This window comes from Ambystoma mexicanum, chromosome 1p, assembly GCF_040938575.1.
Source record: "Ambystoma mexicanum isolate Mex_15411 chromosome 1p, UKY_AmexF1_1, whole genome shotgun sequence".
In the NCBI taxonomy this organism is placed as follows: Eukaryota; Metazoa; Chordata; class Amphibia; order Caudata; family Ambystomatidae; genus Ambystoma; species Ambystoma mexicanum.
The window spans coordinates 710,743,933-710,768,816 of record NC_090921.1 but is presented as its reverse complement, the minus strand read 5'-3'; the positions used below and the strand labels follow the sequence as shown (position 1 = coordinate 710,768,816).

Here is a 24,884-nt window from a genome sequence, read left to right as displayed (position 1 = left end):
AGTCATGGAAGGTGGAATGCATTGGGGTGACTTTTGCCTAAGGGTTTTGAACGGGGGCTGGAGAGAGAAAGTGTCGCCTCCTTATAATGCATGTTGAGCAGAATGCGGTTCGCATCAAGGGGACCTGAAACTTATCTTACTTTCCACACTCCCTTCTTTTTCCTAAAACCCTCAACCGATACTGCCATAACTACTCTGACGATGCTCAACTAATCATAAACGTTGACTTGCAGAGCTCCTACCTCCAACTTGGGACTACACTGGACAGGCCTTTTGCAAAGCCCGGGAGGATAGCTCAGCGGCAACGTGCGTGCGTTGTAAGCAAGACGATACGAAGCAACACAGGTTCGACCCCCGGGTCCACGCTTAGAAACCTCTGGGTGTTTAAGCGTGTGATAAATACGCAACTAAGACAAAAAAAAATTACACAACTAAAAAACAAACAATTCCTGTAACAGCGCCTCGATGCCCGGGCCTGTGTGAGCACTTTAAAAATGCAAAACAAATAAATAAAAGCTGAATCAGACCACAGGATGGTATTGGGATGCTTGACAGCTTGTGCTGGGGTCAAGATTAGTTGGTCCCGGCAGTTCAAAGGTGATAGCACAGACAAATCTCTACTTTTTAATCTTTACATGATCCCATTGTCAGCCCTAATTCAGTCTCCTGGTATAACTTGTTACAACTATGCAGACAATGCCCAACGTGTGTTCAAATTCTCTAAAAACACTGATATTCTGTCACATCGGACCTTGCATCTTTTTTGGGAAATTGGGAGTGATCCATCTATCACCTCAACCTGAGCAAATGTGCGATATTGCCACGTTGAAAGCCTGCTCTTCTCCCACAGCCCCCAACCAGTGGCTATGGGCCCTGCAGCCATTTCCAAGTTCACTGACCCCCTCATCACTTGGGGTTAACAATGCTGCTTTCATCGACTGCTTCTCTGCAGCATCTTCCATTTTGTCCCTCCCCACCTCCAAAACCTTCACTGTAATGATCTTCTCTTGGCTGGATTAGGCTAACGTTCAGTACTTCCAAGCCCCTACTTCTCAACATGCTAAACAAATTCATAGCCCCACCGCAATACTGCTCCTACATGTAGAACCTAGAGAACTGACCGCTACTGGCTTGAAAGTACTCCACTGGTTCAGGTTTGATGCTGATCCACTTTCAAAGCTCTGTGCACGACCTGCTGAGCATTTGAATTCCTCATGACGACTGAAAGCATAGCCACAAAAACCCAATTTGAACTCCTGGACCAACCCCAAAAGCTGTAACCCACTCCAAAGTAGCTGAATAAATACACTTGTTGAGGTTAAACCCTCGCCTCCCTCAACAAAATCCTTAGGCATCAATGTAGATAGCAATCTACCCTTCCAACATCACATTGTAAAAGGCTGAAACAGCTTGGTATCCAATGTCTCTACTCCACAAGATCAAGCACTTCCTCCCACCCCAGGACTTCTGAACAGTGGTGCTAGCCCTAGTCCTTCATATATTGATGGGGGTAATGCCCTTCTCGCAAAGCTCCCAGCTGCTCACCTCCCACCCTCTTTAGAAGCAGCTCACCATGATATGATAATATGATATGATGTTTTATTTATATCGCGCTCATACACAAGTGTTTCAGAGCGCGACCAAGCAAAGGGAGGGGAACAGGGGAAAACAAAACAAAAACACGATCTTACTAGGGCCAGTGACATTGAGAACGCGCAAGTGCATGGGAAAGGGAAAAGGGGGAAGTGCATGGCAGGGGGAAGAAGTGGAAAAGTGCGAAACAAAGGAGCGAGCAGAATAAATAATCATAAGTAAAATAAAATAAATAAATAAGGCGAAATAAACAGTCGTAGTGCAGCCAGCAAGTGGCAAGTGCTAGGTTAGTCAGATAGGACATATCTGATAAGTGCAGAAGAGAAGTGGTTGGGGGGCTGTATGGGTACAGATACAGACTCCAGTGCAAGGGGTGGCCCGGAGGCAGTGCAGGAGGGTAGCGGAGTGAGCAGGTCCCAGGGCCCGAAGGACAGGGGGTGGCCAGGTGCACAGTATTGAGAGAGAAAACAGATCAGCAGGGCAGAAAAGGGGCAAAGGCCGATGCGAAGAGGAATGTTCATCCCTGTCACTGGCTCTATGAAACCTGACCACATCATGCCCAGTGCGTGAATTGCAGTGGCTTACCACCCTGGCCAGGATCTGTTTAAAACCTGTGTGCCTCACAAACGAGGCAAACCCCACCAGTACGCCAGCCTGTTGCCCAAATGACACATCAGATGGTAGATAATTATCTTGCAGTAGAACCATCACCAGGGTGGATACTAGACTGGCTAGCAAGGAGTAAATTAGGAAACCCCACCACTTGGAATTCTCATCCCTGTCCTAGTGATGGTATCATCTTCTGGACGCATTTTCTGTTCTTGTCCTAGACGGCACTGACTCCTGTAAGACTGTTCTGGTTCATCTCCGAATACTGGCATCTGCATTCCCACTTTCCTCTCCCTGTAGATGCTCACTAATCTCTTCCTTTGCATACCCCACCGCATATTTATTGACTACACACATCTTTTTCCTTTTCTGCCTACATCCCAACTGTCCTCGTGTATCCAACTAGTCATAAAAAAAGACTGAAGTGATAAACACCAATTTTTAAGGCCTGGCCCACTGTTTTGACCCCAAAGCCATCTGCTTTCCTCACCTCAGCCATGATTGTTCAAAACCATGCGGTCCTCTTTTCCAGAGAACCGTAGGTCTCTACTGCCACGGAGGCCACGTGAAAGCTGAGTATTGACAATATTAGTCTCTTATTTTCCGACTACCAACCCAACAGAAACCTCTGTTCAGGCACTGCACTCTTCCTGGTGATCTCCCCTTCAAATCAACCAGAATAGGAGACTCCACCTTCTCTGTCCAAGCCCCACTATCTGGACCTAAATGCTGCCTAACATCCAATGCATAGAAGGCCATTTGTCATTACGGAGGGCTCTCAAGTCATGGCTATTCCCCCTGACAAACCCTGCCCTCTTGAGCTATTCAATCTCTCCAGGCAGGCCGGGCAGCAACGATATTCCATGCATTCACCGAATGACGATAAGAATAACCTGATAATCTACAACAGAGCACAATGCCAACTCCTTCGAGGGCTATGCCTCTGTGAATAGCCATCCCATTAAGCGGATCACTGTATTATCAGGTGGCTTATTGGAATACACTGTATTATCAGGCGGCTTATTGGAACAGTTGTATCTGGAAGCCAAAGATTTGTTAGAGGTATGCCTGGATACTGAAACTAACCCTGAATTCCTGTTAACACCTCTCTGAGCCTTTTAGATGGCTGTGGTTATGTACTATTGAGAGAAAGGACAAATCTGGGGCTGCGCCTCACAGATGAACCTTGTCAACGTGCAAAAACACGTCTACTGGAGACTCCCCCAGATGATGCGTGCAAATCCCCTGCTTTCAGAGGAAGCAGAACGACGCCCGTGCACCTAGGAGCAAAGCTGCCAGCCTGTTGGCCTGGAATGAATTTCTATAACAGGGATCAAGATTCACATAGATTCTGGGAGCCCAATGTTCCTTCCACAAATATTAAGAGCTTGAAGTAGCCAATCAATACAGCAGTCATCCCTGAGTCCACTGCAGGAAAATGGACAATGATTTTGGGGGGGGTTTCGTATCAAGCAGTGTTAAGTACACTTAAATATTTAAACAGAATAAAAGCCTGGGTAATGTCTTTAAATAGGCTCCTGAACTGTGGGCCTGTTTATTTTGTAATATTTGTTATGTCCTGTTAACAATGGAAGCCTACCCACCCCCCTCTCATGGCAAAAAGCAATCATTTCTCAATTGTTTTACAAAGAGAATACAGCTGAGCCAGCACGTTATATACCTAGGTATCCCTACAAAATATCCCCACCAAAAATATCGCCGTACATATGGCCGTTTGTCTCGCCATAGGCGATATTTTTGGGGCGGATAATTTGTGGGAGCGGGGGTTGCAGGGGTGTCCTCCGCACATTTTAAAATAATGCAGGGGTTGCGGGAGTGTCCCCCGCAGACTCCATGGGTCAATATCGCTGTAAAAATATGGCGATATTTTTGTATCACGATATTAACACATGGAACCATATACCTATATACGATACGATAGGTTATTTATAACACGCTTAATAACCAGAGGTTTCTAAGTGCGGACCCGGGATCGAACCTGTGGTGCCCTGTGTCGTCTTGCTTCCAAGGCGAGCCCGTTGCCTCTGAGCTATCCTCACGAGACGCCTAAATACCGGGATACCTAAATTGCTGCGGGACAGCATATTTCGAATCTTTGCCAAACCAATATTAGCCCTTTTGGAGGAGAATGAGCTCTTGGCAATTGTCCAGTTGGGATTCTACTTCGGTCCATCTTAAGGCTAGTGATCAGGTTTTGCATGTATATATAGTAATGGCTAAATGTATTTATATATTTTTTAAATAACCCCTACATGTAGCATGCATGCCCCTGAGGACTGCTTTTGATGTTGTTGAAAATATGCTCTTTGGTCTAGCCTACCATCCTTGGGCATGCCGGAAGAGCTAATTCATGCATTGGTGTCCCTTCGCTCTTGTAATGCCGCATCACATTACCTCTACCGCAAAGATCTACTACTCCTTCTTTTGAGGTTGCACAAGGTGATCAACAGGGGCATGTTTTAGCACCCACTCTTTTTATTTTAAACACCCACTCATTGTATTCCATAATTTAGGAAGCTAAACTGGACGCACCATCTACTGTGTGTGTGCAGATGCCCTACTTGGCTTATGAAGATGATGAAATGTGTTTGCCGCATCCCTCTTGTGCTCTACAATCCTCATAGACGGTTACACCCTTTGCATGAATGAGCATGCCTTGTTACTCAACTCTAGTAACTCAATTGGCATGGCTCTTCATGCTACTTGTAGGATCTTTCCTAGGAATGTTTATTCTAATGGTAATCTTATTCCCTTTTCTAAGTACTATGATTACACCATCTTCATCACCCCACCCCGAAAATATGCATAAAAACAACATGCATGCAAGAATGAACTCACTGGGGGGATTTTTCAATTTGATAAGCAATTTAAAGTGCAGCCTGTTGACCTCATGGATGATTCTTTCTTTGTCTAATGCATTGAGGAAAAACAACACCATTTTAAATTGCCGATTTTCAAAACTGAAAGGCTTTTACTGCAGCAATGCATCATGGGAGATATAGATACTTTTTGGGTGTCCTGGGCACCGCACTATTCACTGAATTCTAAAAAAAATGACTGGATAGATTTTTGCCAAATCAACAAAGGAATGCACCTCTTCCTTTCTGGTCACTTTTGAAATAAGCCTGAAGAAAATCCATCCAGTGGTCCCGGCTGGGTGGCTGTCTAAAAAAATGTATAAAAGGTCAAAAAATAAAAAATGTCACACTTTACTTCTTTTGAACCATTTAAAGCCTATATCATGAGTTGGGTGGTATCCCAGCGCTAAACTGACCGCTCTTCCCAAGTCATACTGGGCACCTTCTCCTCTCCTACTTCCTTCGCCACCTGTGGTGTCCCTCAGCCCAGGGTTCTATCCTCTCCCCATGGCTGTTTAACATCTTCCTTGCTCAGCTTGCACGCCTTATCTCCTCCTTCTCCTCCAACTTCCAGTGTTACACAGATGACACACAGCTCTTTTTCAAACTTCCTGCTGACACTCTTGCACCCTCCATCATCCCCGACTGCCTTTCTGTCATCCACTCCTGGTGCACCACCAAAGATCTCTGCCTCAACGCCTGTAAAACTCAGATAATTCTTATCGGGTCCCGCGCTCCCTCCTTCTTCCCTTCACTCAGCCCTTCCTCCTTGGGCTCCCCCTAATCCTTCTTCTGAAGCCAGAAACCTTGGTGACATCTTCTAACACAGCTCCCCCCTACCTCACACACAGAATCACCAAGGCGTACTCTTCCAGACCAACCAGGTCTCCGTATACTGACCGCCTAGGTGTGCCCAAAGTCAAGAGATGCAAAGCAGGAGGTTCAAGCTTCCCTTACCTTGCTGCAAAACTTTGGAACGACCTCCCCCATCCCTCAGGGCTGAGAAGTCATGTTGGATCTTCCATAAAGCTCTTAAAACTCAGCTCTTCTCCTAACCTTCAACCCTCCCACTCATCCTACAGACCAGTAAATATTATTAGCATTCTACTCAACAACATGCATGATACTATTTCTTTCTATGAAACTGATCTATTGCTCTCATTACTGACGTAATCTGCTAAATGTATGACAAACTACGCTTCCTTGACTTGTAACTGCAACAGTGCCTCAGTGCACCCGGGTTGTTTGTGCGCTGTATAAATGAAATAAATGAATAAAATCTTCGACTCCTCTCTCTTCTTCTTCCCTCACACTCAAGACATTGCCAAGAAATCCCACTTTCAGCTCTTCCTTCTCAAAGGAATTCTCCCTTATTTCACTTTCCCCCAGAGGCTCAATGTTACCTGAGCCCTTGTTCTCACTAAGCTTGACTATTGCATTAGCCTCCTCGTGAATCTACCTTCTTCCACTCTGCAACCCCTCCAGCTAATCCAGAATCCGGCAGCAAGACTTATGCTTGGCCTCAAGCCTAGGGACCGCATCTCTCCTGTCCTAAAAATACTTCAGTGGCTCCCGTTTGCTGCACGGATTAAATTCAAATCCCTCTTCATCATCCACAAGGCTCTCTGGGCCCAGGGTCCACGCTATCTTCAACTTTATCTCACTGAATACTCTCCCTCTAGACCACTATATTCCTCTAGCACCAACTCTTTGTGTGTAAAGCGTTTTGCTAAACAGAGGGTAGGTGGTTGATTGCTTTCCTCAGCTGGCTCCCTCCTACGGAACAGCCTCCCCTGCCTCTGCGCCTTGAGCAGGACTTCCTTAAATTCCAGAAACTCCTCAAGAGTTTCCTCTTTACCTCCTCCTTCCCTTCTTCTCTCCTCTGGTAACCCTGCAGTTGCTGTGATTGGTGTCCGGGGGCCCTTATGCATCCACGGGACCCCTGACCTCCCACACCCAATCAGCCCAGCTCCTGTCTACCCTCAGCACTTGACATGGCACACCCTCCGCACTGGAGGTTCGCACTTACATCTAACGTGGGTCCAGGCCATGTAGTACACATCATCCAAAGCACTTAATCTGTGGCTCACCCTTGAGCGGAGACTCCCCAGCACTTACCCTCTCTGCCCTGTTCCTTGCTGCACTTGCACGTTCTGAATACTCAGAAGGCATAGTAAGTTTGTCCTTTCATCCTTTTTCCCTCCACTGCTCTTATAAAATATTGTATTTTGTACTTTATTTCATTCCTGTGTTCCCTCCCCTCGCCCTGTGGGTGCTTTGAAATAGTATTTTACTTGCTGCATAAGGGCCTAAAAAGCAAACAATAAATAAATAAATAAATACCACCCAACACAATTAGTGTCACTGCAACTTGGTCCGACGTGATTTGCGCTGGATCCCGAGTTGCGGAGGGGGGGAGTCCCCACGAGTTGCGGAGGGGGGGGAGTCCCCACCCCAATGGGGATGTGGGCACTATTACCGCCGGCGTGAATAGCGCCGGCGGTAATAGTGCCAAAAATGGGTGGAAAGGAGAGGTTTTTACCTCCACCAGAAAGCTGGAGATAAACCTCCCACTTTCTGGCAAACTTGGGATTGGGCAGAGCAGTAAATGCAGCAGTGATAGCATTACCATTGCATTTTACCGTTCTGCCCAACCCCTGATAAGGCCCAAAGAGATTTGCACCAAACGTTCTAGTATTAGAGAGACCCGTGCCAAACAATTGCTTTTGAAAATGTCATGCTGATGCAACCAACGGGTCAAAGGTTAATAGCCGTAGGGTTTTCACAAATCCAGTCACTCATATTTTTTATCTTAACTATAGGTGAAGACCTAAATAGGCAGAAACTACTGAGCAGGACTAGAACTCATGTGCTGAAAACCGAGCACAAAAGCACAAACACATGCTGTAGTTATGTCTGCAGTGGTGATAGGGAAAGGGAAATTGCAGAAAAGAAAAAGACCCCTCAGTGAGCAGCACCTGATCAAAGGAAAGAGCTGCACTACTCAATGGCTGTCAAACAGCATGAATCGAACAATCCATCAATTCACAGGACTCTCTGGGCTACAGTAGACATTTTGTTATTAGGCCAATAGGGTGAAATCTATGATCCATTACATTTTGCAAACTTTTTGGCTAATAACCTTGGACCAATTAGATGCATCATCAGGCTATTTTGCAGGGCAATTATTTGTCAATGGAAGAAAAGTTATAAGCTAGCACACAAAGTTGTGTTTTTTTATTTTTGCACTGTATTTCCCAAAGGGAAATGCACTTTTTGAGTGATCACACAGCCTAAAACTGGATGGATTTTCACAGAAATTGCTGTTGGAGAAGCAGAAAGTCTGTGAATACATTTGTTTCTCTTTTTGGCAGAAATGCATCCAGCAGTTGACAGCAAATTAGACAGAGAGTTGTGTTCCCCTTGCACCATATGTATATATATTCACTGAACAAACCTTAGTTGAGGTGCAGTTCATTTGTACAGATTATGCAGGCATTGCTGTCCCCCACAATTTCATTTCGTAAGTCATTGTGAATCCCTTCTCTTATAATATGTATGTGCTCATGGGCTTTGCAACGGGAATGCGCCAAGTTAAGCTGGTCATGAATTCCCACATTCGCATAATTTCAAGGGTTGTGTTGCCTTAAATCTGCACACCTTAACTGAAGTTTAACTAAGGTTTTTTTCAGTGAACTTCAAGGGTTTTGGTATACCATCATTTTTTACAGGCCACTAGACATGGCCTTCGGTCCATTCCACTGTACGTGTTCCCCCAATATGTTTCTTTTGAACTCACTCTCACTCTACATGTCTTTTGGGCCCGCTAGCCAGAGCCTTTGGCCGTGCCCACTTTATCTTTTAAAACCCTATCTTTCTTTCCCGCTCACTAGCCATGGTCATGGTCCCTTGACATGTTCCCCAATAGCTTTCTTCCAACTCCACAGCCATGGCCTTTGGCCATGGTCGGTGCCCACAACCTTCGCCCATGGCCACTCTACATATTGCTCCAATAGGTTTCCTAAATAGGCCCACTCAGCCACACCACTAGCTTTCCTTTGGGCACACTAGCCATGGACTTCGCCCATGGCCAGAGGCCACGACCTTTCGCCATGGTCCCTTGACATGTTGCCCCAATAGGATTTGTTGGGGCCATGAACTTTGGCCATGGCCAGTGGCCAGGGCCTTTGGCCGTGCCCACTTTCCATATTGCACCATTCAGTTCCTTAAGGTAACCCAGTACCCATAGTCTTCGGCCACACACATTACCCCCACGTCACTGTAGTTGTAACATTCCACTTTTTTTTATGAATCACATTTTTGGTACTCTCTTTTTTTAAAAAATATTTCCCATAACCGGGGGTAGTATAACACTGATAATAGTAATGCACTACAAACAACCCTGGTTATACATAAAATTACTGTGGTTATTCTTGTGACGCACTTTCATTCCCAATCCAGGTTTCTACTATAGTGCAAAAATAACCCTGGTAATGATAAAACGCATGAACTCTGAAGTTGGTCCCCAGTCCCCCACCTTCCAATTTCACATGGTGTACTCATTCCCCCTACCCACCACTACCCTGATGCCATGTTATGCTTTTTCCTCCTCCATATGGCATTTTTTCAACTTTTTCCGTTTTCGGCTAACCCCGGTTATTTCGGAAATAACCCTGGTTATCTCTTGCATCAAACAAAAGAAAATGGCAGCTTTTTCATTTCTGAAATGCCTCTCTGCTCAAAACAGAGATATAGCTATGATTTTGGGAGAAGGGAGCATCCCATTCCCCATAAAATATTTTAACAACTATTGGATGGAATAACCCCAGACCCGTCCCGGAAATTGAGTCAACGCTTTGTGCCCAAGTTGTTTCGTACCTGGTCCAATTCCGTCCAGCAGTCTTTGCTGTGTTGTGCACAGAAATTTTGACTTTTTGTCTCAGAGGAAATGAACGGGAGTAGACGGAAAAAAAGCGTTTTTTTTTTTTTGCTTTCTTAATACCTTTTTCATTTTTCAACAAATCTTTCCCAAAATGGCCAGTCTTGTTGGTGTGGGGGTGACATACTTTTTGTTTGCAAAATATCTGCCAAATCCACCATGTGAGTCAAAAGTTATTAGCAATTCTATTTTTCGACTTTCCTATGGAACTTGATACTCAACTATAGTGCAGCGACCACCGCACTATATATCCCAAGATGCATTGCTTGTTGCTGTGGAGCAGGCTGTTGGAAAGCTGCACCCCAACTTCTCCCCTAATCAAAGTAGAGGTGGTGCCTACCCCGACTACTTGCTGGCATAGACAGCCCCTGCCTTGCCTTTGCAACTCTCGCTGGCTCAGCTAGTTCGGAGGAGCCTAATCGCTGATGGAAACGGGTTTCTCCACCAGCCACGTGACTCAGTAAGATGGTCCTTTCATCCGGTTGCCTTGTCACTGGCCCGGAAGATGTAGATCTAGCATCCAGCTGCAAGCATGGTCCAATGATTGAGGTGCTGGGACCCATGCAACCTTCAGCTTGGTCTTGGAGCTCTGTATGCTAAGCACCTTGCGGCTACTTTAGGCCTGGAAGCCACCCAGGAGCTTTACCGAACCATCCTCTCTATACTGGAGTGTAAGAAAGAGCAATATGCAAAAAGCAGCCTCGGAACACTGTACCGATTTTAGCATCATCAGCAGGGGTGGACTGGCCTATGGGGAACTTTGCACCCTTTGCCTCTTTTGTGTGGTGACCTATTTTATGTCCATATGTTCTCATAGGAAAAGGGTTGGGCTTGCTTAAAATGTGTGCTATGGAGCCACTTTGAAAATGATTTCCAGGGCCTATTTTGGTTCCCAGTGCCCCCCTGATCATCTGCACCAGCTCACCCGGAACCATCCCGCCACTTCACAGTGGCCATCTCACACACGCACACTGGCAGTGTACAAAAAGAGTCAGCCTGTAACACAGTGCCAGTGTCTTCACAGATTCCCTCCTTTACAGAGAGCACCAGCAGGCTCGGACTGGCCTATAGGACAATAGGCCCATGGCTGAACCAAAAACGCAAAATGCTGGTGTGGGCCAGTTTTATAGGTCAAGGTGGGCCACTTCTTTGGCCAATGTGGACGCGTTTAATGAGTTACTTCACTCTGAGGCTAGTAGTTTTGACCAGTGTTGCTGAATAAATATTCTTTAAAATGTACAATTCGTATCACATTTTATCAAAAACATCCCCCTTGGGCACTATTCAAACAGTGTCGCAAAAGGAATTAATTTCCGTTTGCAACGGTGGGCCACTTTTTCGTTGGTGCCCAGACAATGTTGTGCCCCAGTCCGACCCTGAGCAGCAGTCTACCAGACTTTCCCTAATGTACGGTGTGCATGCACTGTGTTGATCTGCCACACGCAGTGCACGTGTACTCGCAGTATGTATCCTACACACTCCGTGCACCTCTCACACACACTGCCAGTGTACTCACCGGTTCCATGCCTCAGATAGTGCTAAAATACTCACAGTTCCGTCGCTCAAACTTCCTGCCAGTATACACAGAGTCCATCTCTTGCACGCACTGCCGGCGGGCACTCTGTCCAACCTCTATGCACACTGACATGTGCTCAGAGTCCATCTTTCACACACTCACAGTGTGAGTAGTGTCCACTCAACTCATCAGGCAGAACCAGCATACTCACTGTCACACACACAGTGCCAGTGAACGGCCAAGCTGCTGGTGTTGTGATGGGCGTGCCCATCGCTTACACTGAGTGCCACAGTATACACAGACTCATCTCTCTCACACGCACACACACAGCTAGTTCACTCATTATCCATGCCTCGCGCAGTTGCTCTGTGCTCACAGTGTCTGGCAACGTCCCAATCTACTAATGATGCCTGTGTTCTGTGTGCCCAGTCCTCACAGGCAGTGCCACTGTTCCTTGCTGTTCACGGCTCAAATGATGCCCGTGTAAGAGCTGCCCATCTCACACCCACTAACGGTGTGTCCACATGGTCTGACGCTCTTAGTGCTGGCATACTCACAGTGTTCACCTCCCACATATAGTGCCAGCAGAGTTTGCATATCCCGCACACTGCGGCAGCCCAGTGGTCATGTCTAAGGTGCTAATGTACACACTAATCTCGCGCACACAAGCATTGCGTCCGCGTTCTCGTCGAGTCGGTCTCACAGACCGCGCGCGTGCCAGTGTGTGCTCAGTGTCACCCTCTCACACGCAGTGCTCGGGCGCTCCACTGCGCACAATGTGCGGTCTAGTTACAGTGACAGTCCGACCCCCTCACGAGTCAGTGAACTTGCGGTAGCTTCTGTCCCCCACACTTCCAGGTCTGGCACTCGCATACAGTGCGAGTGTACCCGCGGCATCCGTCATGCAGTGCCCATCGCTGTAGTGTCGCTGTGTAGAGTATACACCTATCTTACGCCTTTGCTGTACTGAAAATATCCACATCTAGCACAGCGCCAGTGCACGTAATGCCAATGGGGGTCATTATGACCCTGGAGGTAGCGGTGCCGGCACGGCTGCCGCCGGAGTCATGATTTTACCAGCACCCGGCAATGGGGACTTCATTACAGCCCTGATGGTCCTGGTAAATCCCCATTGTTGGGCGCCAGTAATTATTACTCCCCATTCCCATTGAGTCCCATTGGACTCAATGGGAATGGGGAGGTCGGATGCACCAGGACCATCCATGAATGGTGCCGGTGCATCCGTCGAGTTCTGGGAGCTGGTGCCATTCCGCCCGCCAGGTCAGACCTGGCGGGCAGAAAGGCACCCGCACACAGAACTCGTAGTTTGCCAGTCCGGAAACAATGGTACCAGCAAGCTTACCATTTCCGTTGTTTCCGGACCAGCAAACTCGTAATGAAGCCCAATGTCTCTCTCATGCACACTGCTAGCGAGTGTACTCACAGTGTCCACCCCTCACACACAATTCCACTATACTGACAGTGTCCTTCACTCACGCAAAGTGACTTTGCATGTAGTGCCCCGCGCCGCCCACAGCGTTCTTCTCAGTCTGCAGTGAACACTCAGTTCCAACCAGGGTACTCACAGTACCTCACAGTGCCCTTCTCCAACAGACAGTGACACTGCACTCTCACACACAAGCGCCCGTGTGCCTAGTTCCCATCTCTCGTAGTGTGACAGCGTGCTCACAGCGTCCACCTCATGCACACAGTGCCAGAATACTTTTAGTTCCTCCTGGCAGACATTTTTGTGTACCCACATTGCCAGTTTACAAAACAAACATACAATGATAAACAACAGTCATCGTTTGGGCGCCGGGCCAGTGGCCTCTACCTGGCCCGTGCCGACGACTTTGTGGACCCCGTTCGTTGCCCCATTATTCGTTTTTTCTCCTTTCCGTTAGGGTGGGTGGTATTAGAAAAAGAAGTCTTCTGCGTGCGCAAAATGACCAGTGGTGCTCCGTTCGGAGTGCCACAGAGAACTGGTTCCTCCTTCCAGTTCTCTGCTTATATTCGCTTTTCCATGCCTCAGGTATGTCTGCTTCCAGGGGCCTTCTGCCCCTCAGGCCAGCGCCGACAGACATTCACACCTAGGCGTGGCCTTTGCCCTCCCTTCCTGTCCTAACATTTGTACCTGCCAGGTCACTTTTGGTTGCTGGTCCACCCTGTGGTGTTGTAGGTGTTTGGATGGGGGAAATGTCAGGCGGGGTGCGGGGGGAGGAGGGGGGAGCAGGCTGCCTCTCTTCTTTCCTGCAACGGCTGCTTTCACACCCTTGCATGTTGTATCTGTTCCCTTGCCCTGGTCCCCCTGGTTATTCCCATGTGCCCGTGAACTCCAGTGGTGCCCAATTCTGCCGCACTTGGCCATAATACACAGAGTACACCCTGGTGAAGCACTTACCGTCCGAAACACATTAGCCGTGGTTTTCATCTGGCTCTGTGCGATCTTTCAAGATACATCTTGTAAAGAGGGACCAATAAATACATGTTTTTTCAAAGAAACAGTTCTGCACTTGAATTTTTAAGTTTTGAATGGTTGACTACATTCTAGAGGCTTCTTGGCGCTCTGTGAGTGCGATCAGGGTTCCTCAGTCTCACTCTAGTCTACCGCTCATCGCTAGTGCCAATCTCACACTCAGTGTGCGAGTGTCGATCTTTCACTTAATGTCCAGAGGCAGTCGTCCATTAAGTGGCCCAATGCCAGTCTTCCATTGAGTGTGCCAGGGTGAGCCTCCCATGTGTGCCAGTGTCACTCTTCCACTGGCACCCCCGTTGTCAATCTCAGCCTGGGCCAGTATCAATCGCCCACTTCGTATTTCATATATGCCAGCATTATCCAGTCCATTCGGCGGACACTAGTCTAGACCAGTCCTGGTTTTAACTTTCCATTCTGGGACTTGTAGTCCTGAAGTTCATCATTTCAACCCAGGAATACAAGGCCCAGAATACAAAGTTAAAACGATGACTGGACTAGTGTCTCTCAAATGGAACGTATAATGTGGACTTTAGTATGTCAATCTTTAACTTAGTATGGCAGTTGAGCTCCCACTCAGTGTACCAGACATCCCAAACGGTGCCTTCCTTTCATAAAGTGTGCCCTTGCCCATCTCTCACTCAAGGCGCCATTCTCCATTGCACCTCCAGCGTGCCAGGCTCACACTCAGCAGGTGCACCAGCCCACGCAGGGGGCGCTAGAGGGGCAGCTGACATAGCAGGCGGACCCTCTGGCCACCCCCTCTGTGCACTTGCCTCCTCTCTGAGGGGCGTAGTGCCCGTTCCCTGGGGGTCCAGACAGAAACGGATGGCCCCTCGGGGCCCATAAAGAGCCTGGGCTGAGAGAGCTGAGTCTCTATATCAGCCCAGGCAGCAGCAACAACAGCAGCAGTTTGTTTTCGGAAGTCGGCAATTGCGAAGTTCGAAGTAAGGTGCGGTAGGTCGGCGCATGGGCGCCTACCCTTGCCATGATTTGGGTGCACAGAGGGGGACAGAGCAGGATCTGGGTCTCTGGGGACCTGGCAGCTATAGCATTCTATGCAAAACTGAAAGGGGCTAGGGATCCAATTAAGGGTTTTTCAGTAAGGGCTGCAATCAAGGGCTGTGGTAAGATGGAGGAGCACAAGAAGGATGGCGGAAGCCAATTTACTTTGAGGCACCCGTGAAGCTACTGCGTGCGTTGGACGGGGTTTGCTCCAACGGGTTCGAGGTCAGGCTCTTCCTCTAAGGATAAGCGAACTGGTCACTACGGGGAAGGGTGATGAGTCTGGAAGGGCACTGGCACCAGGCGATGTCACATTTACGGAAGGGTGTGTCCAGTTAAGAGTCAGAAAATCAAAGACCAACCAGGCTGGGAAAGGCTCCTCAGTCATGCTTTATAGGGCCGCAGTTTAGGACAGCGGCCCCACCTGGTTACTCTCTCAGTATATGTCAGTCAGTCCAGCTGGGGGGAGGTACCTCTTGGTTCATCAAGACGGATCCCCACTGACAATTTTTCAATTCCACAGGGTGCTGCCTATGGCTTTTAAGAAAGCAGGGTGTCAGGGGAGGGCTGGTCCATGCATGGGTTCCGGATTGGGCCAGCAACAACAGCATTCCTTGCGGGGATGCAGGGGCCGGCCATCCAAAAGATGGGGAGATGCGGATCAGACCGCTACAAACTATATATCCGGCCGAGAGGGCAGGACACAGGGTTACTGCCATGCAAATGGAGGTGCCAGGGGTGATAATAGTTTGGCCTTTTTGTTTCTGTTCCAGCAGGGCACATAGTCTGGATCATCGGCCATTTGTTCATCGCCCGGGCAGAGAGATGGGCCCGCACAAAGGTCGAAGCGAGGTTCTGGGATACTGAGCTGGTACGGCTGGACACACCGGGCATGCCATGGCACGCATTGCTCCCCGCGGTGCACGGACACTTGACCAGGATGAGGGCCACCAGGTTGCTGGTGGTGCACCTGGGTGGGAACGATCTCACTGATTTGGGAAGGGGTCGGTTGCTGAGAGAGATGCAGGAGCGCATCAGAATCTTAGGCCGAATGCTTGACGAGTCAGAGATAGCATGGTCTGACATGCTCCCAAGGAATGTGTGGCAGGGAGCTGGGTCTAACACGGCAATGGAAAAATCTAGGAGAAGGGTTAACAAGAATACGGAGCGCTTTATGAAGTAGGAAGGGCTAGCCTTTGCCAGGCACCGGGAGTTATGCGAGAGAAACCCGGCAAATTGTGCGAAGGATGGGGTCCATCTATCTGAGGCTGGTATGGATCACTTCAACCTCGTGCTGTGGGGAGTAATGTCACGGTTGGGATGTACATAGTGAGATGGTGAGTATAGAAAGGTACTTGAGGTTTGTGGGGGCATTGGGGTCATGGGGGGCCACCCCAAAGCGTGGCAGAGTTACAAGGGCGGTCCCAGAGAAGGAGGCACGGTGCAGTCTTTTCCGCGAGCTAGAACCACTGGCTGCATCAGCCAGGTTCCGGGAGAATGGCACTGATACCACTAGGGACGGTTGGGACTCCTCAACTGATGCAGTGGCCTTGTTCGCTCCATTGTCTAAATGGGAGCGACTGAACTGGCGGGCCGTTCTCGCAAGGGCGGAAATGGAAGTGAGATGGCTCACAGGTTTTTGGGCATGGGACTTTGTAAAACGGGATTGGCAGAGCCACCCGGGATAGGACTATGTTCCAGGGCTTCGGCCGCCCGATAGGATGATTCTAATAAAGCAGCCATATGTTTCCAATAAAGTGTAATATGTTTCCAAGTTTCAGAAGGTCTCTATCTCATATCATTGGGTGTGAACAAAGTATGAGATATTATGCATAACTGTTACTAAGCAGGGGGCTTGGTAGGGGTTCGCCCCGCTACCTAAGTGTGCTAGCCTGCATTTCACACTCTCAGTGTGTCCGTGTGCCCCTCAGACCCACACCCCCTCTGTGTGATATCGCCTCCGGAGGCGCCCTGTTTCTGGCAGACCCCTTACCGCAAACCAGGCCTCTGCCTTTCCTCAGCTGCGCCAGGGAGATGCCAGGCCGCCCTCCCAGCCCACCGCAAAGCCCGCTGCGAGCCTGGCTTCATTTCCCGGCAGCGTTAGCTCACCCCGGCTCATGAAAAGACAGCTGATCTCATTCATGCAATTCGTCCCCACTCCAGACCCACGATCCCAAAGCCGCTTCCATGGGACACTCCTTCCCAGAGATCCTGTACTTTCAATGGGATAGTACTGACGCTGCCGATCCTTGGCAGTACTGAGATTTCGTAAAAGGTACAGTGATGCCACTCATCGGAAGAGCTGGTTGGGCAGTACCCACACTTTTCAGCCAGGCTGATTCACTTCCAGTCAGACAGGCGACCGTGGCAACACTGCTGTACTTCTCAGCCGGGCTACAGCCAATCCCGCGGCTGCTATAGTACTGATTGCACAGCACGGACGCTCCTCGGCAGGGATGCTGCACATCTAACGTGATCGGACCGAGCTGCTTCGCAGGGCAGCTTTGCTTCTAATTGGACGGGACGGACACTCCTCAGCGTGGCTGTTTCTACGCTTCTAAAGGAAGGTGATTAATTGTCCGCGGGCGCCTGGCAGCCGTGCATTGAGTACGGTGGTACCGTACTGGTCCTTCTTAGCATGAAGCCTTCTGGTCCAAGTTCAGCGTGCACAGGGCAGCGCGAGCCCCTACATACATGGTGCAAAGGGCACAGGACGAGCGGGGCAGCAGCATGACCACGCTGCAAGGTGTCGTTCTCGGGGGGCGCTCTGGCATGCACGAGGCGTAAGCACTGGGGGGGTTGGTTTTGGTAAGTAGAGAAAGCTGCCAGGCACGCGGTAGGCGGCGGGGACACAGGGGGGTGGCACGCGAGTGCAGCTCGGAGGGGGTGTCGGTGGGGGGAGGCGGGGAATCGTAGCGCTTTCTTACCTTGTAGCTCCTGTTTGGCGGACTTCACAGTGCACAGGAGGCCGAAGAAGAGCAGGCGCGTGAGCTCCGAGGGTCCCATGTTCCGTATGTTGGGGGGGGCGACCTGTTAAGTGACCGTCTCCCTGGTCCCCTGAGTTTTTAGGGCACTCCGTGCCTGACTCCAAGACAGAGAGAGCCCTGCGCGTAGGGGGAGTCGGCACTGCGGGGAGGGAGAGGCTGGGGGAGGTGGGGGTGGAGATAGGGCAGGGGGGAGGTGAGGGAGGGTCTGGTGTGAAGGGAGCAGGGGAGTAACAAAGAGCCCTCAATCACAGACAGACAGCTCCATCTGTAGCCTGCAGACAGCATCTCCCAAAAAAAAGAACTACAGGCTGTGTGAGCTGCCAACCGAGCACCAGGGCCCCTCCCCCTCCTCCCTGCAGGACGCACAGCCGCTGTCAGCTCTGCTCCTGCAAAGAGCACACACTGCCCGGCTGTGCCCCAACGAGTAGCACAAGGGATGGCCGGGCCAGAGATGCCCCGCGGGCGCCCGGCTGCCAGAGCAGACCTGCCCTGGCATGGCACCAGGGGAGTTGCTAGGTCTGGAAAAGACCCGGGGCTAAGATGATGTCGGAACTGTTGGGACTGGGGGCTAGCTAGTCTTTTGGCTGTAGCTCCTGAGATTCTATCCGGGGCTACAACCAAAAGATCAGGGCCTATAGCCCCCTTAGCCCCCCCCTAGCAACGCCCCTGCATGGCACATAACCCCTGACAGCAGACCAAACATGCCCTTCCCTTCCCTGGCAGGCCTTCCTCCCGGGGCGGGCTGGGCTGCTGCTGGCAGCTCTGACACTTTGCGACTGCAGCCTAGTGTCAAAACTCTTACACATTGCCCTCTAAACACTTTTTGGCTTACTGCACAAAAACCCAGACTCATTTAAAAGTGGAAAAGGTCGCTTTAATGTGACAGTCCAAAGCTTACAATTAAACGCTTACCTGGCTCCATGTCCTTACAAACTACAGACATATTTCAAACAACCAATTAAATAATTAAAATTCTCATTTTTTACCCAACAATTAAATAATTAAAATAAAGCCATTTCCTCCCTAACTATCCCTTGGACCCTACTGTCTCCTTACCCCTTTTCCAGGCATCCCGCTTTCTCCCCGGGGCCATGCCCCTCCAGGCTCAATACCTGTTCCCCCGAGGTGGCCCGATTGTGCAAACAGCGGCGCCCCATCCTTTCCCGTGTCATTCCCCCATTGTGATTCCCTCCCCCCACATCAAAAGGGGCCATGCCCCCGGAGCCCAGGACCACTCCAATACCCCCCAGTCTCCCCTCTACACCAACTCCCCCTTCCTATGACCTGCAGCCAGTCTGACCTGCCACATCAGCAACAAAATGTACATTACAACTTCACTGCTGCCCCAACCTGTCACACAAAACTACCATATAATAGCTCCTTAACAGACCAAAAAACCCTGTAATAACTTGACCTGCGACGTAAAAAACCCCCACAGAAACCAAGTACAATGGTCCCCCATCCCTGTTTAATAAAACCAAATCCCAGACCTAACCCAAAATGAAGGGGTGGGAGGGCGGGACAAACACCAAGTCCAACCGTCGCCTGCCTCCCGAACCTTCCCTGGCCCTTAAATAACCTAGTGAGGCGCTCTGCCCCCCACGGCCACTCGCTGGCCGTGTGCAGCACCAAAAACTTCCCTGGGGGGAAACGCTTTGCGTTCCTCCCGGGGCCCCCCTTTTGGCTTACTGCACAAAAACCCAGACTCATTTAAAAGTGGAAAAGGTCGCTTTAATGTGACAGGCCAAAGCTTACAATTAAACGCTTACCTGGCTCCATGGCCTTACAAACTACAGACATATTTCAAACAACCAATTAAATAATTAAACATTCTCATTTTTTACCCAACAATTAAATAATTAAAATAAAGCCATTTCCTCCCTAACTATCCCTTGGACCCTACCGTCTCCTTACCCCTTTTCCAGGCATCCCGCTTTCTCCCCGGGGCCATGCCCCTCCAGGCTCAATACCTGTTCCCCCGAGGTGGCCCGATTGTGCAAACAGCGCCACCCCATCCTTTCCCGTGTCATTCCCCCATTGTGCTTCCCTCCCCCAACATCAAAAGGGGCCATGCCCCCGGCGCCAGAAAAACCCTCCCCCGAGGTGTTCTTTCTGCCCCACCCCCCCACCAATTTTCCTACCTCCAACTCCTCAACCAATCTCCCCGCCAAGAGCACAAGTCCGCCAGATGATTGTTCCCCAAAAACCGGAAAGTTTACCCATCCTCTCTAAATCTCATCAATCCTTCCTAAACCATCTCCTTATGGTCCAAACCTGTACTGCCACCGATGTGCAAAACTCTACCATCTCTCTGTTTATCCACTTCCTTGCCCGCTCTATCGGACCCTCATTTCTCGCTCCCCTCCCACTGTCTGTGGCAAACACTTAGACCCCACTACCGTTGCTTGAGGCCACACTTGTCGGACCCATAACAAAAAACCCCTTTTTTTTAAGAGCCACACCCGAATCACTTACCAGATCATGTTCCCCACCAAGAGTAATCACCCCCCGTCTGGAGGCCCATAACTTTCCCTCAACCCAGCCAACATAGGAAGCAACTGATCCCAGCCCAACCCCCCAAACCCGTACCATCTTACCACAACATCTTTATCGTTGCACCCCAGTTGCCTGCCAACAACCCTTTTCTAAGCTTCTTTCCCCGCCCACTAACCCTAGAATGCACAAACCCAATTTTTGACATCTGACTGGACCTCCTAGCAGCATCTGAAAAAGAAATTACAAAATCACTACCAAATCAACAACATCCATGCAAATGCAACACTCCTGCAACCTACTGAAAAATCTCCCGTTTGCCCCGATCCCTGACATACCCTTTGTATCTCCCTTACTTCCAACGTCCAAAACTTTGCACCTATTCCTCTCAATAGCCCAGCTTGCTACAGATGCTGCACCCCTCCTAAATGAATGAGTTCCAACCTCCTAACCTTTCCCACACCACTAGTAACACCTCCTCATTACCTTATCCTTCCTGGTAATCTCCTTATCACTCTCCGGAAACACCCCCGGTCCTCCCCTGCCTGTCCCCCTATATTTCGCACCTTCCGCCTAACCTTTAAACAATACACCTAAACCCACTTCACCCCCCTTTTTCCTCTAAACTATTACCCTCCTGCTCACCCTTGCCCTCCCACCTTATTAATTTGGCCCTACGTTGCCCCCCCTGCACCGGGGGCCCACGTGCACCCCCGTCCATGCAGGCCCTTTACTTTATTACTCCTCTCGCCACTGCACCAGGGGCCAAACCTGCACCCCCGTCCATGCAGTCCCTTCCATATAACTAATCTTCAAGCTCCCTGCGTCCATTACCACCTGTTTCCCACCTGCACCAGGGGCCCTAGTGCACCCCCTTCCATGCAGGCCCCTTTTTTTTTTTTTGCCTTACTCCTCTCCACCGCTGCACCAGGGGCCAAACCCGCACCTCCGTCCATGCAGCCTGAAGCTTACTCACCTTGTCGTGCGGCAAGCGTGAGGGCTTCGCCACCGTTAACCATGCCCTCCAAACAACGGCCACCACCCCTTAACAATTTCCATATTTACACCCCCCTGCGGCCCTCCCCTGCCTACCATTCTTCCTCCTCACCCCTCTCCTACCCCCTTAAATTGCCCCAAAACCTTTCATCAACCCTTGTCCCCCCCTCCTTTTACGATAAACTGAGCCCGACCTACCAGCACACCCCAGTTTACCTGGCATGCGGTCCTTCTCCCCACCTCCTTGTCCCGCACCTCACCCTGACCCACTGTCCCCTGCCTGAAAACAAACCGTAACCGGATGCCGACCCGCACACCTGCTGCACTCGTGTTTAAATTTGCACATCCACCTCGTGCAGCCTTCTTTATTGAACAACCAACATGCTGTCGAGGGCTGTCCTCCGCCTCCTCCCTCTGCCCCCTCCTGGGCGGGGCGACCAAGAAAGGGCCGGTAAGAAACAGGCAGCCCATTTGCTGTGTGCAATGTCGGGGCAGGCCTCGTTGGAGCCATCCATTGCAGCCAAAGATCCATGTCTATCTCCCCCCAGACCGCCTGACTGTCCTCCGCCATTCTCGCTCTGAATTCCTCATCATAGCGTACCCAGGCCAAACCCCCAAAACTCGTGAACGCCTTCCTAATTACGTCCATATATTTAAACAGGGCCACGCAATACTCCGGGAATTTTTCACAATATACACTGGCATAAATGATAAATGCCGATGTCTAATTCTCAATAGTTACCGGGACCCTTGGGCGCGAAGCCAGTTCCCTCTCTTCTTCTTTAGACCCCTCCTTTGCTCTCACTTCCCTATGGAACAACTTAAAAACATCTACAAATTCCCCCGCCTGAATCTTCTCCCTGCACGCTGCCATCAAGTACGCCCCCAACGGTTTTGTTATACTAATGTAAGGCAGTTTTTTTCCTTGCCTTTCACTTCAACCTCCTTTTCTTTTCCCACTTGCACCGCGAGCACCAATGGCTCCACTGCTTGTCCGTTTGGACCTCCACTGAGCAAATGCTCTTCTCATCCCCCAAGGCTCCAATGGCCTGTACACCAATTTCTTTCCTTACCCCTTGCAGTCCAAACCCTACATTTCCCGTCCCCCTTCTCGTGTCCCCTCTCTGCCATGTAGATGACCATTCCCTTTCCCGCTCACCTCTTTTAACACAGGCCGTCTGCGGTCTGCCGTCCACACCGATGCTCCTCATCTCCTTTCTTAGAGGGCTCCTACTGCGGGGACAAAACATGTCAGCAGACTCACCAAGCTAATAGTTACCCCGACCTCTTGCCCCCCAAGCACTCTGCACCTGCCTTTCCCGATTCCACCTCAAAGTTCTACTCTCCTCCCCCCTTTCCCTTACACCCTATAACCCTCTACCTCCCACTGCCCCACATAATCCACCAATCCAACTTCATCACCCGTTAAATACCATTGTGGATGCGAGCTCATGCCCGAGTTGAGTTGAACTTCTTCGTGCGAACCCGGGGCGTCCGCCCCGCCACTCCTTTGACGTCTTCTCGGCGGGGTCGCAGAAACCCCTGCCTGGTCCTCTTCTCTCGGGCGAGGCGTGCCGTTCTCCACCCTGTAATCCTCATCGCTAGGGGCCGTGCTGCAACCTCTAGGCTCTCCTTGCGCTGACCGAGGAGGGGCCATACCAAAACCCTCTCCCTCCACCTGAACAGCGGGGGCTGCGCAGCGCCCTCCGCCCTCACTCCTCCTACCCGGGGGGCCGTTCCGCGCCCCACTCCAACCTCCTCACTTGGTGGGGACCTCTCCCTCCTTCTACCACCTGCACTCTTCCGCAGGTATTTACCCCCTTTTCCCCTCTGCCTTGTCGCCCCCTTCTGCGCCCCATCACCGCCCCCACCGTGGCTCCCTTGACCCACCCCTTTTTGAGCCCTCCTAACATCCCCTAGTTCCCCTCGGCCCTCATTTGTACCATCCCTCACTGGCTCCCCACCCGAACTCATTTCTCCCCTGGCTGCTCTCCTGTCTATCTCCCTCCTCGTCATCCTGCCCCTGGATTCCCAAACCTCCCCTCTCCCCACCGCGGGGATGCCAGCCACCACTGCCGCGAGAGCCCCATCTGCCGCAGCTCTACGCTGCGGCCTACCACCACCTAACTCCACCTCACCCGTGACCTCCACCACCGCCCCTTCCAGCTGGGCCTTAGACGCCCTGCTGATAATTTCCAGGGCCTCCCTCAGAGCCCTGGCATCCCCCAAACCCGCCTTACTTGCTTCCTGACCCACCAAGATGCATTGAAATACTATGGTAGCGCAATAAATATATGCCCCTTGGATAGTCCCTGACTTAACTAGCACTCCCGAGCCAGAACCTACCCGGGGACTGCACCAATACAATAAAACTCCCAGCAAACGGAAGAAAACACGCCAAATATAGCCCCCGAGCCAGCACCAACCCGTGGAACAATAAACCTCTGCTGGGTGGCCCATGAAAAGAAATTGGGATATAAACTAAAATCTCCCCCTACAGAGTTAAACCAACTCTATAATTCCACATAGACAAAGTAGAACAATTATTCTCTGAGGAAAATTATATATATATATATCGCATGAATGTATGTCTGTCAGGCAAACTTACTAGGCAAAGATGTCTGCCATGGTTTAGGCACGTAATGCAGATCACTAAATGAGGCCTTCTTTGATTTCTATGTTGCCTGCCGTTCTACCCCCTCCTTTCCCTCTCTACTCCTCTTAGCTTCATGTTTTAAAGTGGTGTATGGTGGAGAGGTTGTTTGTTGTGAAAAAGCGGCGAGTTGGCCGCGAAACGCGTCACGCCTCGAGTGCTGCACTTGGGAGGACCCACATTGGGGTCATACTTTCTACTTTCTGAAATGGATTTCCATGATTTTTAAATATTTTTTCCCGTGTGGATCAATAAAAGAAGAAAATTAACAAAACGGAAAGCGGTTGGTGTGGAGTTTTACTTCCCCCCCCCCCTCCTTTGTTTGCTGTTTGGTGGAAATTGGGCAAGCATGGCTTTATGGAGAGTGCAGCTCGACTTGGCTACCCTAAGGTAGAATTGACAATATCTTTAAACGCTGTGATCGTGTCAGCGTGGAGCGGAGCACCAGTGTTAAGGTTGGAGGAGGAGCGCACAGTGTACACGGAGAAATCGACGGATTGTCCTGTAGCTGCTCGGATTACGGCAATACAACAGAAGCACGGGAATACGGAGGCGGCAGCTGGAAAACCCAAGAGCAACGCAGAACCGCAGGTTGAAGGACAGGCGGTAAGGTGGAGCTGGGTGAGTACAGCAGTTGTTTTCTGTAACGTGCAAGCGAACAAAAATTGCATTTGTAATTCTTTTTTACTCGGAAAAAGAACACGACTTGAGAAGTGGATTTAAAACTCTTCTCACTAGTTC

General features: G+C 50.1%; 1 protein-coding gene across 1 annotated transcript in view; it reads right to left on the bottom strand.

Annotated features, from left to right (window-relative positions):
- The window catches only part of THBS3 (thrombospondin 3), a 366,994-nt gene extending 348,835 nt beyond the window's left edge, over positions 1 to 18,159 (bottom strand). The window contains exon 1 of the mRNA XM_069650130.1: positions 17,942 to 18,159. Coding sequence (XP_069506231.1) covers positions 17,942 to 18,020 — 79 coding nt within the window. The 5' untranslated portion in view covers positions 18,021 to 18,159. The remainder of the gene's footprint in view (positions 1 to 17,941) is intronic.
- Between the last annotated feature and the right edge of the window lie 6,725 nt (positions 18,160 to 24,884).